The sequence below is a fragment of the Aulonocara stuartgranti genome, assembly GCF_965226115.1.
Source record: "Aulonocara stuartgranti genome assembly, chromosome: 20".
Lineage (NCBI taxonomy): Eukaryota > Metazoa > Chordata > Actinopteri > Cichliformes > Cichlidae > Aulonocara > Aulonocara stuartgranti.
The window spans coordinates 32,424,529-32,441,719 of NC_138956.1; the positions used below are offsets into that span (position 1 = coordinate 32,424,529).

At 40.2% G+C, this 17,191-nt stretch overlaps 1 protein-coding gene across 5 annotated transcripts in view; it reads left to right on the plus strand.

The window, feature by feature from the left end:
- The window catches only part of hspg2 (heparan sulfate proteoglycan 2), a 97,459-nt gene that overhangs the window by 71,244 nt on the left and 9,024 nt on the right, over nt 1-17,191 (plus strand). For 2 of the 5 annotated variants that reach the window (XM_082518352.1, XM_082518355.1), the window contains 31 exons: nt 142-264; nt 469-621; nt 818-978; nt 1,220-1,297; nt 3,302-3,437; nt 3,583-3,734; nt 4,808-4,952; nt 5,905-6,048; nt 6,955-7,089; nt 7,206-7,387; nt 7,530-7,725; nt 7,925-8,104; nt 8,238-8,498; nt 8,624-8,786; nt 9,428-9,525; nt 9,621-9,887; nt 10,008-10,120; nt 10,256-10,403; nt 10,507-10,623; nt 10,798-10,815; nt 12,122-12,206; nt 12,318-12,462; nt 12,560-12,662; nt 12,766-12,875; nt 12,961-13,069; nt 13,186-13,284; nt 13,453-13,674; nt 14,089-14,333; nt 14,423-14,594; nt 15,660-15,791; nt 16,097-16,153. In XM_082518352.1, the coding sequence (XP_082374478.1) occupies nt 142-264; nt 469-621; nt 818-978; nt 1,220-1,297; nt 3,302-3,437; nt 3,583-3,734; nt 4,808-4,952; nt 5,905-6,048; nt 6,955-7,089; nt 7,206-7,387; nt 7,530-7,725; nt 7,925-8,104; nt 8,238-8,498; nt 8,624-8,786; nt 9,428-9,525; nt 9,621-9,887; nt 10,008-10,120; nt 10,256-10,403; nt 10,507-10,623; nt 10,798-10,815; nt 12,122-12,206; nt 12,318-12,462; nt 12,560-12,662; nt 12,766-12,875; nt 12,961-13,069; nt 13,186-13,284; nt 13,453-13,674; nt 14,089-14,333; nt 14,423-14,594; nt 15,660-15,791; nt 16,097-16,153 (4,449 nt within the window). The remainder of the gene's footprint in view (nt 1-141; nt 265-468; nt 622-817; nt 979-1,219; nt 1,298-3,301; nt 3,438-3,582; nt 3,735-4,807; nt 4,953-5,904; nt 6,049-6,954; nt 7,090-7,205; nt 7,388-7,529; nt 7,726-7,924; nt 8,105-8,237; nt 8,499-8,623; nt 8,787-9,427; nt 9,526-9,620; nt 9,888-10,007; nt 10,121-10,255; nt 10,404-10,506; nt 10,624-10,797; nt 10,816-12,121; nt 12,207-12,317; nt 12,463-12,559; nt 12,663-12,765; nt 12,876-12,960; nt 13,070-13,185; nt 13,285-13,452; nt 13,675-14,088; nt 14,334-14,422; nt 14,595-15,659; nt 15,792-16,096; nt 16,154-17,191) is intronic. The other 3 variants (XM_082518354.1, XM_082518356.1, XM_082518353.1) reach the window with 3 other exon arrangements.

The window sequence follows — 17,191 nt, forward strand, 5'->3', positions numbered from 1 at the left end:
TTGTAATAAAATAACCCGATGGTCAAGCAGAGGCTGTAGTCTCCTGACAAAAATTCATGATTCATTTAGAAGGTCTGTTTCTCCATGTTAGGTCTGGCGAGATTTTAGAGCTGTGCTTGACTGAATTGTGTCCTTCTGTAGCTGCAGAGGGGGCCCGGCCTCTGGCCACTGTAACTCCCTCAGTGCTGAACGTCTATCAAGGCCAGAGGGCAGAGTTCCACTGCACAGTAACTGGAAACCCAACCCCTGCCATCGAATGGATTGGTATGATAAGTTGGATTTCATTCTTAATCTATTTAATGCAGGGTTTATTGAGCTATTTCTAGTTATTTAAGTAGAAAGACCAGATTCCGCTATGTTGTGTTTGTCTCTAGGAAATCTAGTCCAGCAAAAGAAATCTACAAAACTTACCCCCACTGCTTTGATTTTGTCATTAGTGACATTAGTGTAATTGTGTGATCCCTACAGGAGGTCCAGGTAACCGAATGAGTCAGAGAGCAGTGATACGAGGTGGCATACTGACCTTCACCTCAGTGGACGCGGCTGATGAGGGAGACTACACCTGCAAGGCCCTAAACACGCATGGCGAGCACACAGCGCGGGTTTCTCTCCTTGTCCAAAGTATGCACTGTGTTTAAGTGTGTATGCCTTTTTATTTCATGTTTCCACAGAAACATTTTGAGGACTCACAACTATCTGGGGACAAAATACAATGTTCGGGTTTAGGAATAGAGTGGTTTTCTAAGTTAACAGATGATTCCAGTTTCCTGTGATCACAATATGTGTCTTTGAATGTCATGTTGCATTCTTTGGTTAGACTCTAACCCTAGCGGTCTAGGCAACCTACCTCAAGTCCAAGTCAGTCCTCAAAATACAGAAGTCCAAGAAGGTGACACATTGAGGTTGTACTGCAGAGCATCGGGATCACCCACCCCGAAGCTCACCTGGCTGAAAAATGGAGGACAAATCCCCCCTCAGGTGAGCTATATCCATCTTTCCAATGCCTGAAAGAACAGCATTTAATTAAAAACGGTAATCGCATTTATATTCCTTTCTGTATTATCTCTATCTAAAACCTCAAGGTAAGTCCAGTGCCGATGGTAATCAGAGTGTTTATGGCTGTTTCAGCATTTTGACCTCTTAACTTTATTTTTCCCTCCCTTCTGTTTGTCTCCTCCTCTTCTTTTTTTTGTCCTACCCTGTTCTGACATTTGCTCAGGCTATTCCCTCTCACGGTTTCCATCAGTTTAAAAGCAACAGTCTCGATGTGTTACAGAGACGTATTGAGGACCTGCAGGTCTGTCCATCTGTCCACCGTCTGTCTGTTTTGTCTCATAGTTCACATCCATTGTCCTCTACTGACCTTGTCTTCACACATTGTCGACTAAGTGCATGATCAAACGTGTCCTTGATTCACACTTTGTAAACTATGTTAATTTGTCACAGCTGCTCACTAAGTCATTGTGGCATTGGTGCCAAATACATTAAAACCAACTAGCTTGGCCCGGTTGACTTCTTAGTGTACTCGCATGCAGTACCTGTTTTTAAATTATGTTGTAATAATAAAGGCATTCCATGGTGTCCTGTTTTTGTGCTGTCCATATCATACCATCCCTCAAATGTTTGGGTTCTCAGCACCCAGTTGACCCCATCATTCCATTGAGTGTATTAACAGCACTAAGCATACAGTAGGTACTGTAGGTATTTCAGACATATTTTTCTCTATGCCAGGCGTAGCCCTCTGCCCCCCTGCCCAGAGGGTTTTGTGTTAGTCTGGATTCTGACCGGCCCTCCTCGGCTTGACAAGGGCTTCGGGGCCTGTTTAGTTCTGCCTCAGAGAGCCACTGCGTTGTGTCAGCCTTTCCCAGGGGGAGCCGGGCTCTGCCGTGCGACCACGCAGAAATTCTGTATGCTCTAGCAAACAGCTTGCTTTGAAAACTTGTCAATGGGTTCAGACACACATTGAGCCACAGCCCGCCTCAGCCACTGCTCGGTTTAGCCTCCCTCACGGTTGAATGGTCCGAAGCTAAGCAGCTTTGTCCATGGATGCCCTGACACCCCCCGGATACAGTAATCCCTCCCCAGACCAACCCCTTTCTGTTTCTCCTCCCATCTAAGGTGTTTCCAAACTTAATACAAGCTCATTTTCAGCTTTGCTGGGCATCTGACTGCCATGTGGAGTAGAGTACAAACAAGTCAAGTTGCTAGCTGAAAAGTCTCAGGAGCTCATAAATATGTGGTGAAATTGTTTTAAGATATTTGATGGTGGATATAAAGTTTAGACCTGTTTTAAAATGCTAACTGTCACAACCTGTCTTCTCTAAATGTTGTAATTTTTTCATTATTTTGGTGATCAACAACTGTAAGCTGTAGTAAATTTACAGTACTGTGCAAAAAGTTTTGAGTCACCCCAAATTTCTTTATATTTTGCTAGGAAAGTTGAAAATAGGTACAGTGATTTATTGAAATGTGCAAATGTAAATCGAGGTACATTATGTAAGGCAAAAACAGAGTTTGTTCAATTTTAAACCAGCTTGAAAGTCAATAATTGGGAATTGGGACTGAACAATAATACTTGTTCAGTCTGTGCTTATGATTCAACACAAGAAATATTGCTCTTAAGCAACATTTCTTTGTAAATTCTTGAAGCGGTTTGAAGCATCTGTTCCTAAACAGATACTGTTTATTTGCTCTAGATACTTTTTTAGGCCTGGTAAGTGGTATGTGGCTTAAAAAACAAAAATCCTTCCTTTGCAAATGGTCTAAAAGGATTTAAAAAACAGCCAATGTTCAAAGAATTTTGAAAGACCTTCATAAGAGAAAATGGAGAAGAGACCACCTAAAAAATCAAGAAGGCTGCTGGAAGCTTGGGAACAAAATATAAAGAAAAGTCCTCAAGATGAGTGCACAGTGCTGTAATTATCACTGATCATGGACTATTAACAAATCATAACATCGTAGTAAAGCTGGCACTACTTTTTACACTTCCATGTACGATGGACAGTGTCACCAAATTCATAAACAACTGTACAAACTAGAGTAATAACAGCTCTTGTCTCGTCTTTAAGACCTATGCTATAGCGCTTTTGTGTTGCTTTTAGCTAGTAATGTGACTCAATCAGCAATGTTATATTTGTGCTGTTTCAAGGGACACAGGTAAGTAATGTGCTCTGTCAGTTTATGATTTATCTTTGTCAAATATGAGGCAAATATAAGTCAAATAACGCTTGTTTTGTATTGTTTCACAAAAGAATGGTAATGTAGTTTCTAAGTTTGTCTCATTTTTGTATGTCCTCTCCAGGCTCGTAATGACCGCACCGACATCGGTACTCTGTTCATCCCTAATATCAAGGTGGCCGACTCGGGTACTTATATGTGTGTCGGCAGCAACAGCATTGGCTCAAATAGTGCTCCCATTAAAGTCAGTGTGCACAAAGGTAAGACAGCATGGTAGTCAAACTAAAGTCATCAGTGGCTCAGACACAACTTTCAATTTTAATTTCATTTTATTGTGTTTTACTATAAATACTCTGACAGATAAAAACACTGTTCAGCTTAACTATTTATGTTTGTGCCTTGCAGCTGATCATAGCTATAATGTGGTGAGCATCCAACCATCCATAGCTGATGTCCAAGTAGGCCACAATCTGGAGCTCAATTGTTTTGCGCCAGGAAATCCTCCTCCCCCTGTCATCTGGACTAAAGCTAGTGGACACCTCTCTGCCAATCACCAGGTAATCACACATTGTGCGTCATTGTTCCTCCATTTGATAAGAGATATCTTATATGCTAGCAAGGGAAAATAATCTATATAACCTTTATCTTTTCCAGACTGCACATAAATTTGGTTCTTTGACTTAGACTCACTCAACATGCATACAGTACATACTATACAATCACAAGGATCGCGGTTCTTGCCAAAGTCCAGTGTATGCACAACCTACTTTTGTGCCTATCCATTATATCAGTTTTGTCAGCATTTTTATGTCAGATATAGTAATAGTAATATATAATCCTTAGTAATGCATGCACAGTTAGCATGTATTTCAGACAAAAGAACTTTGTAAAAACAGTAAATAGTAAGAAAAACTTTTAAGATTTGGAACGAGACATTACTGCTGACTTTTTTTAATGCTTTAACCACCAGAAAGTTATGCCATCTAGTTCAAGAAAAGGCTGACATTTCCAAAAATGATATCTCCAAAACTAAGCATGTCACACAAAATAATCTAGATGGACACATCTGTCAAAACAGCTGCGAACCACCAAGAAATAGACTTTTCAGGCCTTGTGGTATCTGGCAACAAGATATGAACTGCAAATCCTTTAACTCCCCTAAGTTTCAATGTGATGACAGACTTGTTGTTCCACAGCAGCTCACAGATGCTCAGTTTGAGTTTCATCTGGGGAAATTAGCTGTAGGGTTCATCCTTCCCACAGTGCATCCTGGTGGCATTGCTTCCCCTGGTAAATGTTAGCTGTTCACACGATTTCAAAGAGAAGGGAATCAGCTGGCTTCCTTCAATTGCTTAAAATGTAGTTCAGTCCCTGGTCTGTGAATTTGCAGCCCTATATACAACAGCATACTTTATGTTAGTAACTATCATTAAATTTCCCGTAACTTGTGTGAATATATTCCTCAGCTTAACGTGTAATGTTGAGACATAATAATCAATTATATTGGCTTCATTAGTGAGTGGTTATAATGTTTTGCTCATTAGTGTATTGATTTTTTTTCCAGTAGTAAATGTAAGGTGGTAATTTCATCTTGCATGTTCAGTTGAAGCAACTCGATTCCTTTGTGCAGGTTGTGGGCAGTCAGCTACGAATCCTGTCAGCTACTGCAGACGACTCAGGAGAGTATATCTGTCGAGTACAAGGAAACCCCGGCAGCTCTGGATCTCGTGTCCATCAGGCCTCTGTCTCTGTGTCTGTTACTTCGTCTTCTTCACGTAAGTTTGTGTGGCACTGAGAGCCTTCCCTGAAAAAGATATCATACGGGAGCACATGTTCTAAAACCTGTATGGATCTTTCAGCATTGATGGTGCCTTTCCAGATGTGCAAGCTGCCCATTCTATAGGCACTAATGCACCTCCATAATATGAGACATTCAGAATTCAGAATTGTACGTTGAGGAACATTATTCTGAAATTGCTCAAATAATTTTTCTGCTGACTGGCATCCCTCTTTATTTCAGAGAATCTATGAAAAGATGTTCTTTTTAGACCCACTCATGTTAGTGACCTGTTGCTAATTAACCAAATTAGTTGCAAAATTTTCTTCCAGCTGTTTATTTTTTATTTTTTGTAACACTTAATTTTCCAGTCTTCTTTGCTCAGTCTTTTTTTTTTTTTTGATTTTCCGTTGCCATTATATTCAAATGATCTAATATTTTTTTGTGAAATAGTAAAATGACTCAGTTTAAATATTTGATTGTTTCCAATGTTCTGTTATAAAGACTGACTGACAGACTCAAGTAATCTAAGAGCCCATTGGGTTTTTTCACATTGTTTAAGCTCACTGTGTTCACCATGCTTGAGATTGACAGTACCAGGGATTTTTATTTGCCAGCATCCGTCAGCAGCTGGGCGAAACAGGGCATTACATGGGAAGGTGTTGTTCTCACTGCTTCACTTCATGAATTAACTTTCCATTTTCAGTTTCCAGTGTTGCCCAGTGTGACCTCAGATTGAATTATTTTCCCTGCAACTATCCCATGATCTCATCCTCATTCACTTCTTCCTTGACTTCAGTGATGTTTGAGTTACTTTCCCAGCTGCCAGTGTAACCCATCACCATGATGAATCTGTTGCTTCATGTTTTTGTGACTAGTATATCAGTTAAATGAATGAGATTGTTCAAAGAGATTTTGTCCAGAGTCAAAACCACTGCTTTCTGCTGCAGGCCAGCAGAGCCCAATCATTGCCATTGAACCCCACAGCGCTGCAGTGCGTGTAGGGGAGTCAGCCAGCTTCAAATGCAATGTGTACAGTGGAGCCCAGCCTGTTAGACTGGAGTGGAAACTGGCCAGTAACAAGCCATTGCCAGGTAATTACTGTGCTCAAACCGCCTTTAAAGAACAAAACCTTCTTAATAACTACTGATTTTATGACATAATTATTTACAATCAGTTACAGCTACAGTTCACCCTCCATAATATATTCTATGTTTAATCACTAATTTTAAACTTCATTCAGGGAGCTTTTGAGAAAGCGTCCTTTTTATTGTAATAACAAATTGATACTTGCTTATAAATATGATCAATAAATATTCATATTTTCTAGAGTGAAAGCTTTTACAGTGAAACCAAGGGTTTACGTGGGGGGCTAGAAAAACATATTTGAATGTTTTTGAGAGTTTTCTGAGATTTAAGGATAAAAACCAGGGTGTTTTCACACATTTACTATAGTTCTGAACTTTTCTAAATGTTACCACATGTCCACCACGGTTAAATTGGACAATAAAAAATCTTTAACCTGAAAGTTCACAAGTTTGTGAACTTTGAACTTTCAGGTGTCCATATTATGTCAGATTGCTCAAAGGTGGGACATTGAATTCAAAGCTTCTGTGTACTTCGTCCTCCATGCTCTCGTCAAGCAGCTTCTTAGCCTAAATCACACAGAGCATTTCTAGTATTAAAAATATGACTAATACAAAGTATTTTCTGATAAACAAACGTAGAAAATGTTCAGACAGCACCCCAACCTGAAAGAGAAATTCTAAATGAGTTTTCATTAGCACTCTCCTTTCCCGTGAAGTTTTACTTCTTTCAAACCCCACACCGCCAAAAAGGTTCACACTTTTGTCTGTCTTAAAGAAGTAATTAGATACCTCTTTGTACCAGTGAATAAGAGATTACTACTGCTGATTTTGTAGACTGAGTACAATTTTTTTAAATGTCTTCTTCAGTTTTTAAAGCTAATTTAATGTTTCATTTGCCACTGTGTTCTGCAGACAATGTCAAAGTCAGCTCTGATGGTTCTGTTATTACCATTACCAATGCACGCACCATCAACCATGGTGCCTATCGCTGTGTGGCAAGCAACCCATTCGGCATCACGCACACCATAGTGTCTTTGATTGTTAAGGGTAAGCTGCATGCATGTCATTCAGCACTTTATTCAAACTGGTTTGCACGATGGTTCCCTCTAGTGGCTGCTTAAATATCAGCACTCCATACCAATATTGTGCGTATGTACCTTCAGAGGCTCCTGTGGCCACGGTAACCCCTGTCGGGCCTGTACAGATTAGGGTGGGTGAGCCCATTAACCTGGAATGCCAAGCTTCAGGAGAGCCCCGCCCCTTGGTTTCATGGCACAGGCTTGACAACAACCGCAAGGTAGTGCTGAGCAGTCCTGTGCTCGTGGAGTCCAACGCAGTCATGCAGGTACTGATATTCTTAGACCACTGTCAAAATTTTCAAACCAATCCAGATTTCTACCTGTTTTCCTAGTTAAAGACCCAGCTTCCAAGTCAGTGCTTGTCTGTTTATTTTAATATTATCTCTTTTAATTATGTCCTTTTTTCAGATACTAGCAGCACGTCCAGAAGACAGTGGCACATATGTGTGTGCAGCTCGAAACAATGAAGGTACTACTGAGACCAGGGTGGAAGTAATTGTCGAGGGAGGATCCCAGTTGCCTACAGTGCCCAGGGCCTTTGTTCCTGAACCGCTTATGATTGTAGTGGAGGGTCAAACTGCAACACTGCGCTGTGAGGCCCACGGTAATGTATTTTGAATTCATCTGAAACCTTTTTATAAATACACTTTGACAGTTTTTATGTTGTAGTACTATAAAAAGGTAAAACCTGTAAAATCAGCTTCATTTTAAGTGAATACTGCAAGAAGTAAACAGTTTGAAAGTGTCCATTTCAAGCCGAGCTGAAAAGAATATATTTATTTCCCTGCTTTGTCTTTTGGTAGGTTTCCCTGCCCCAGAAATCAGGTGGACCAAGCTGCGGTCCCCTCTGCCTTGGCGGCACACGCTTGTGAACAACAGCTTGGTGTTGCAAAACGTTGGCAGACAAGACTCTGGAGAGTACATCTGCAGTGCCACCAACAACATGGGCACCACTAAAGTCACCATTACGTTAGATGTAGAGAGTGAGTGTCTGTATTTCCATTGTTGCTTCTGTAGTCACTTTTCAGAGTCTGTCTGGGTATGCGTGTACTATGGATTTAAAGTAGTTTTGCAGTCTATAGTTAATCTACTGAGTTTTTCCTCTCTTGTCTCTAGCTCCTCCGTATGCCACCTCTGTGCCTAATGATGTGGCTGTGCGGGTTGGGGAGGTGATCAGGTTGCAATGCCTGGCCCATGGAACTCCTCCTTTGACCTATACTTGGACCAAGCTGGATGGAAACCTCTCGCCAAGGGCTGAGGTTAGGGAAGGGGACCTCCAGATAAACCTAGCTACCTCTGAGGATGCTGGAAGCTACAAGTGTGTGGCCAGCAACAAAGTGGGCAACAGTGAAGTGATTGCAAAAGTCACAGTCAGATGTGAGTTAGGCCAGTAGTCTAAAATAAATACCACTCATATTTCTTCTTGTGAAAATTTCTTCTTGTAACCGTTATGTGCTGTGTCACAGCAAAACTTAGACGACAGTCTTCTTTCCTTTTTGTAGCTCCGTTGGCAGTGCGTGTAGCACCACAGGTTGAAGTAAAAGCCCAGGGCAGTGCTGTGGAGTTCACCTGTTCAGCAGCAGGTGGTGTAGAAACCAAGATTGAGTGGCTAAAGGAAGGAGGAGCCCTGCCACCAAACAGCCACATCAAGGATGGAGTGCTCAGGTAATTCGTTTTGGATTCATGAAAATGGAAAAGAAGTCATAATTAAAAACGTGTCAGTATGTGGATGTTTGTGTGTCCTGAAAGTTTAGTCTTCTCATCTTAGTCTTCCCAAAACAAATTAAACATAATAAACTCAAAAGATCTACCTAAAGGTGAGGTGATATTGTGTACTTTGGATTTTTTACAAGTCAACAAATGTGCATCAATTCAGTCATCACATGAATCAATCTCTTAATGCATTTTGAGTTTTCTATATTGTCTCTGTTAAGGTAAATTTGTTCCTACTGAACATTTTTAAAACAAGTTACAATTATGTGATTTTAATTTTAAAGGGCAGATTATGAAAACTGCATATCAAGGAAAAAATATGATGAATTTATGGGGACTATGTTCAGACGTGGATTTGGTGTGCTTGTGTTTATTTCAGGCAGGAGGTTAGTACAGAAGGAATGAGCTAAAAGTAAACTGCAGAGCCTTTGTTCACTGTGATAAATACACTCTCCTACACGACGGTGTAGTTTGTTGATATGTTTGTAATGTTTTTTTTCTACAACAACTGAGAAGCAAAAGTAAAATAATCAAGTCCCTTAAATGTTCTATAATATGTGTTCAAACTTTTTTCCAATCACCTTTTCCTGCAGGATTGAGAACCTAGAGCAAAGCAATGAAGGTGTTTATATCTGCCGAGCTAGCAGCGTGTATGGTCAAGCACAGGACACTGCTCGTTTGACAATCCAAGGTCTGTTACGTCCTTTGTGTATACGCTAATCTATACACTGCTTTATCCAAACCAGTTCCAACCTTATTCATCTTTGTTATTTATTTTTTCCACAGCCTTGCCAAAGGTCATGATCAATGTGCGTACCTCAGTGCAGACAGTTATGATTGGGAACTCTGTGGAGTTTGAATGCCAGGCTGTTGGTGACCCAGAGCCCACAGTAAAGTGGAGCAAAGTCGGTGGGTCTCTGCCACCTCACATTGTAGTGAAGGGTGGCATGCTGAAGATTGAACAGGTGACAGAGGCCGATGCTGGCCAGTACCGCTGCACAGCCACCAATGATGTGGGCTCAGTACAGTCTCAAGTGGTCCTGAATGTCCAGTGTGAGTTCATAATGGGACATTTTTCCCTTTCATCACATAGGCAGATGCTTGCACTTTCAAACATATTAATGACTTAAGCTCCCACTCATCATCATTTCAATTCCTAACTTGTTTGCACAGCCCTTCCTCAAATTGCTGCTCTGCCAAAAATGAAGGAGGTGGCGGTTGGGTCAGATGCAGTCTTGCCTTGTGTGGCCTCAGGATATCCTGTTCCTGATATCAAATGGTCTAAGGTAGCCTAGCAGACATTGTTAAGATAGATTATTGAGGCTAAAGTCTCTCTTTGGTAAAACCTTATTTAAAAAATATGTGCATAGTGTGTTTTATGTACAAATCTTTTTATTTATTTTTTTTGTTTGTTTATGTAGCTTGATAGGGAGCTTCCTGCTAAGTGTTTCCAAGAAGCCAACGTGCTGACAGTTCCTCGGGTCACCCATGAGGATTCTGGCACATACGTCTGTACAGCCTCAAACAAGCAGGGCAAAGTGGAGTCCTTTACTACACTTGAAGTCCATGGTTAGTGTGGGGAGTTGAGATATTAGTAAATAGCTGTGAGTATGAACCAAAGAAAAGCCTGCGTTAACTATAATGTGATTCTTTTTCTTGTTTTTCCTTCCAGAGAGAGTGATGCCATATTTTGCCCAGGAACCTTCGTCGTACCTCACCCTGCCAACTATCAAAAATGCTTATAAAGCTTTCAATATTAAGGTCAACTTTAGACCTGATAACGTTGATGGTAAGGATGTACATACTTAAATCTGCTTTAATTGCATAGTGTATATTTTGCATTACTTTTTTGTTAAATCTTGCGCATTGTTGTGTAGTATATTTTTCATATCTCCTCATGTGTAATTTCACTGTGTCTCCTGTCCCTTCCATCTCTCTCACATCTCACCTGTGTGGTGGGAAGGTCTCATATTGTACGCTGGTGAGTCTCAGTGCTTGAGAATCTCAGGAACTCAAGGCTGATGTTGGCAGTATTGCTTTTTGGCTGCATCAGATTTTCCCATAATGCATCCAGCTCAGAGCTGATTTTGGGGCTGTGAAACAGATTCGACATGGTGCATGGCCAATGTTTTTGTACTGAGTTTTCATTCGTGATTCCAAGAACACATTTGGTAATATTAGATGTGATCAGTATTAAAAAAGCTTACAAGTCTGCTTTCACATCCCAGTCTTGTTCATCCGCTTCAAAGCTATGTACAAATCAGCTGTGCTTCAAATGATTGTATGTATAAGGAAGAACAATATTACAAATGCACATTTGAAGCTAAAGTCAAGCTGCTTTTGCAAGTACAGTAGTTATACTCTCTCTTTTGAATGAATGGGGCATGAAATAATTCAGCATTGATGGAAATCTATCTGGCTCTAATTTTCATCATTGCCAGTTTTATCTTTTGCAACTTATATGTGACATTACAGATTTTTGCTCCACCCATCAGGTAGGAAATTGTAGCAAAAAAAACAAAGCAAAAAAACCCAAAATGAAATAAACTGCAAGAACAATTTGACCATGCTATTAAAATCTTTTGCTTTCATATATTTAGAGGATCAAATATGGTAAAGTTTTTACATAACAGGAATTAATAAAAATGATCAGGTCTTTACAAGATCTTAAAACTATGTAAGTGCAGCCTCAGATTAATGACAAATGAATAACAATTAATTACATGTTTTACAGTATCCTTATTTTTTTTTAACATGTTGATCATCCATTTTCGGTAAAGATAAAGGTAGACATGCAAGATTGCATGTTCGCATTTCACCATGAGCCTCATATAAGCATGTATATTTTCAGCATGTAGAGAAAGAAAACAGAAGAATATGCTATTATGATGTGACTGGTTCCATTTTGCAGCCTAGTGATAGGAGGACCGTTTGTAACATGGCTTTGGTTGGCTTTATACTCGTGTCGCCCTAGCATGCTGCTTTACCATCCAGCTTTCACTGGATTGATTCTTTCACTTCCTGTGTGAATGATACTGCAACCAATATCCATCCTAACAAGTCACTTACATATCGTGTAAATACTCTGAAAGCAGTGCCATTAAATGAAGGCACAGCTGAAAAGAGAAATTATGCACCACTGAGACAAGGATATTCTTGAAATAACATCATGTGTTTAAATAAATCTAGTAGATTTATTTGACTTATTAAGATGGATAAGGATTAAGATGTGGGGAAAATTATCTAGAATCAACTTTGTACTAGTGTTGTGTCTTCTTGCTGTGCAGGTATGATTCTCTACAATGGCCAGAGAAGGACTACAGGAGCTGACTTTATCTCTCTGGGGCTTGTGGGTGGCCGCTTGGAATTCCGGTCAGTTGAAATCAATTTACATTTGTTATCATATATACTATTGCTATAATTTAAAAATGGACAGGTGACCTTAAGAAGATGTATGGATTTTTAAAATCTCTGTTATCTTAGGTTTGATGTGGGCTCTGGCATGGCCACCATACGTGACCCGCACCCTATTAAACTGGGAGAGTTTCACACAGTTGAGCTGCATCGCAACCTCACCCAAGGATATATTATTGTAGATGGAGGAGAGCCCATCAATGGCAGCTCACAGGTACTGTCGTTTCAGTGACAGCTGAGCAAGACAGCTGATCCGCTATTTGCACTTCATTTTTAATGCAAGTTAATGTGGTCTTTTTTCTGTTAATAAGGGCAAGTTCCAGGGTCTGGATCTCAATGAGGAGCTTTATGTGGGTGGTTATCCCAACTACACACTCCTCACCAAAACTGCTGGAATTAAGACTGGTTTTGTGGGTAAGATATCCCATGCTTTACTAAATAACAGAACTACATTGTGGAGAAAGGTTCTGTATATATGTGTGATGATTTGCCCTTACTGAGTGTTGGTACCATGCAGGCTGTATTCGTCAGCTATTCATCCAGGGTGAGGAAATCATCTTTAAAGACCTTGACCGCAGCTCTACTGGTGTGACAAACTGTCCTACCTGTGAAGATAAACCATGTCAGGTCAGTTAAATCTATCCACATCTTTCTTTGTTTGCTGTTTTATTTTATTATAACTAGTAAAACAAATTGTAATATCCTGAATTAGAATGGAGGGATGTGTGAGGATTCAGAGGCTAGTTTGTATAAGTGCAGCTGTCCCAGAGGATTTACAGGCAGCAACTGTCAGCACCACTCTTCTCTCCACTGTCACTCGGGTAGGTGTGAATCACTAATTGACCCCACATTTGAATCAAAGTATCTGAATATTCCTAATGGAATTATTATAAACGAATAAAAGTGTTGCACTCATCATTTTTCACACCTTTTTCAGAGGCCTGTGGACCAGATGCTACTTGCATCAACCGCCTGAATGGCCTTGGCTACGACTGCCGCTGCCATCTTGGCAAATTTGGGGATAAATGCATGGATGGTAAGTTGAAATATACCTTTTATAAAAACAGAAAAATCTAGCTGTTATGACATATTTTTACAATGGTCATGATGAAAATGTAAGGTACATAGTGATATGCAGATATAATTATTTATAACACTGCTATAAGAAATTAAGTTTTATTTTTTTTTATTAATTTCCTCCTAGGGGAACTGGTTACCACGCCACTGTTTGATGGTGAGGAGTCATACATCGCCTATCCTCCTCTGACCAACATCCATGATGACCTGCGTGTTGAGCTGGAGTTCAAGCCAGTGCAGAGAGATGGCCTGATCTTCTTCTGTGGTGGGAAAAAAATGAAGGTGGAGGATTTCGTCGCCATTTCCATGGTGAAGGGACATGTAGAGTTTAGATATGAACTGGGCACAGGTAAAGAGAAATCATATTTATTTTTTATTTCAAAATAAGCAACTGTACAATTTAGGTAGTGATACAGTCCCAATTAAAAGTTTAAGTCTACTTGAAAAATGGCAAAAAATCGTATTTTGCATGGTTGGATCTTCACAAGGTTCCAAGTAGAGCTTCAATGTGCAACAAGAAGAAATGGGAGTGAGAACAAAAAAATTTTGAGCATGCAATTTCTTGAAAACAACACTTAAACTGAAACTGTTTTACAGTTGATTAAAAGTTTAGAAAAGTAGCTATAATATATAGATATTGATTGTAAATATCACTCCATGATATATAGAAGTTATAGAAATGTTAAATCAATAAAAGTGGCACTCTTTTCTTATTGTAATTAGTATAAAATTAAACTTAATAGTTTTTGTATTTGTCTTTCAGGCCAGGCGATACTTGTCAGTCCTGAGCCAGTCTCTCTGGGGCAGTGGCACAGAGTTGTGGCTGAGCGGAACAAGAGGGATGGCCACCTGAGGGTCGACCAAGGTCCAGTGGAGAGAAAGACATCTCCGGGCAAAGCCCAGGGCCTCAATATTCACACCCTCATGTACATAGGAGGAGTGTCCAACATGGACATCCTGCCTAAGCCTGCTAATGTCAGCGACATGTTTAAGGGCTGCATAGGAGAGGTGAGATCTCTGTGTACTAAAAATGAGATGTGGTTACACAATATATTTGAACACGTGGAAGCTTGAATTAGTTTGTATTACATGCTTAGGTTTCCATCAACAACAAGAAGGTGGATTTGTCCTACAGCTTCACAGAGAGTAGATCTATCAGTAAATGTGTGGACAGAAGCCCATGTGACCGGCGGCCCTGTCTGAATGGTGGTCACTGCATGTCTAGTGCTGAGTATGAGTACCAGTGCCTCTGTAAGGATGGATTTGAAGGTGAGTGCTTAAAAGAAGACATAGCAAATGTCACATGCAATGTTCCCTCTAAGCTGTGTTGCGCACAAAAAGAAATCTAACCTGAATTGAAATTAAAATAAATAGTGTTAGTCAGTAAGTGACTGGCTGCTCCAGTATGGGATTAGAACGATGTCACCTTATCCCATAGTCCAGCCAATAATGCGATTCACATTCGTATATACGCAGCTAATCAACGTCGTTGGCAGGCTATGACAGCATCCTTATGTGCCGACACCGGTATTTTAGCTAGCAAAGCGTGGCTGATGTGGAGTGAAGCCACGTTAATGACGTGTACAACCATTGGAGATGTGAAAGTGTGGACTATAGCACAATTGAAAAACTATAACAGTTTTTCAATTGTGTTGATAGGCCACGTAAAACCATAGTTATGATAAAAAAATATATGCCGTGTTTGTTTATTTCCTGAATACTATCGTTATTTATATTTACTGCGGGAAGAAACTGTAAAAATGGCGTTTTATAAGGAAAACGCTTGAAAGCGCTCTCCGCCTGTGAGCAACCCCCCCCAGCCTTTCCTATTGGTGGAAAAATGTACTATCAATCAAAAAATGATATGACAACATGGCATTTAGTTGTTTAGGGAGAGAGAAGTTTTAGGAGTTGCAGCGGTGTTTTGAGATGTGAGAGATTTGCGACGTTTAGCGCAAATCTTGTGAAGTTAGTGTGTAGTGTAGTCAATAGTTTTGTTGTGTGTGTCAGAACAATGAGGCGACTGCTAAATGTTACAGGTGTTACAGGAGTGATACATCTCCTGTTGTCAGGCCTGCAGGTATCAGGCTTGTGATGTTCCCCTTTATCTCATAGTGGACAGAAATCTTTTTTGGGAGTGGCACAAATAATTTGTGTGGCATCAAATTTGATGCAGAACAGAACACCTGATTGTTCTGTAAATAGTTTGAAATGTTTATTTTTAGGGAAAGAGCTGCAAAAAACTTTGTTTGCAAAACTCAGTTACTTTTTTGAAGAAGTAACCTGTTTGACCTGTGACCTTTCTTGACTCATGATTGATATGTGACCCTGCAGGTGAACGGTGCGAGATAGTGAAGGACGCGTGCCATAGCAATCTTCATTGCCAGAATGGAGGCATCTGCATCAACAGCCAGTGTGTGTGTACACCTGGGTACACAGGTCTCAACTGTGAGGAAGTATTATCAGGTGAAATACTGCATGTTGTCATTAAACCAGTCTAAACCAGGAGCAAAAAGCGACTCATATCTTCTCACGTTACACTGCTTAGTACACAAATGTATATCCTTTAGACAAAGCCACACATCATCAAAGTAAAAATGGTTGCACACACAGTCACAAACATACAGCACATGTGATTCAAATTTTCCAAAAAATAAAGCCCACTATACATCAAACAGTTTGCTCCCAGCATGCAGTGCTGGGAGGGTTAACCCTAAATGATTACACGTGTCTTACTCCTGCACTCTCACCGCTATATCCTGCACACACAGGCCAGGTCGTCAGCTTCCCAGAGGCCCTGAGGAATTTGGAGTCTAGCGAGGCGAATGGTACAGTATCTAAATATTCAGTCTGCCTGACGCGACCGTGACTAACAGGGCCCTGTCTGAGTTTGAGGGGCCCCATGTCCCTTCAAAGCTCCACCTGAACTGTCTTTTACCTAACATACATACCCACAAAAACACAATCCAAGCGTCTTTATTCTCACCAACAACTGAGGCTATCATTCCCATTGAAAGTTGGGAGAGGGGAATTCTGCATTTAAACTAAGGGGTAATAGGGTGGTAGCCTGCATTTGGGAGCTAAACTAATATATGCACTCTGCATTGGAGTTGCACCATTTTCATTCTGGAAGTGATAGAAATGTGGAATTCCCCTTGTTTTTCTTTTCCTCTTTCACTCTCATTATGCCTGTGCCTGTAAGATGGATACTTACAAATACAATCTTGTTTCTGTAAACTAAAAACCTGCCTGTTTGTACAACCACACCAAAAAAAAAAAAAACCTAAAGCAAAACACTTGTTTCCTCTTTGAAACTAAGTCAGGTCATTGAGTCTGCTCCATGTCAGAATATTTGTGGTCTCACTAACAACTTAAAGTGTCTGCTGAAAGTACAATGTGATCATTGTTTGGTTCAGTCAGAATGTATTTCAAGCATATTATGTACTCAGTGGCATATGTGCATGGTGCCATGGCTGTGAAGATTTTTGTCCGTAAGAGCAAGAAACGGTCAATAATTGACTCATGTGATGGCCAGTGTTGACACAAGTCTGCATCTTGAAGTTTTGTTGTTCTACACTTTAAAAAAGCAGTATTTGCATATGCATCATTATCTTCTCATCTTTGAGAACATAATGAAATTTAAGCAGTGGCATTTCATTGCATAGGTGTGTTAAAGTGTGACTTTTAGAAAGGTCTAGAAAGGCTTAGAGGTTCTCCGGCATCCCTTTTTCAACCCTACGAGTTCCCCTTGCATTGACATGCTGAAAGACCACAAAACCCTGTGGTCTTTCAGCACCCTTCAAACTTGAAATGCAAGAGATCAGAGAAAATCAACTGCAGTTTTCAAAACTCGGTTGAATTTTCTC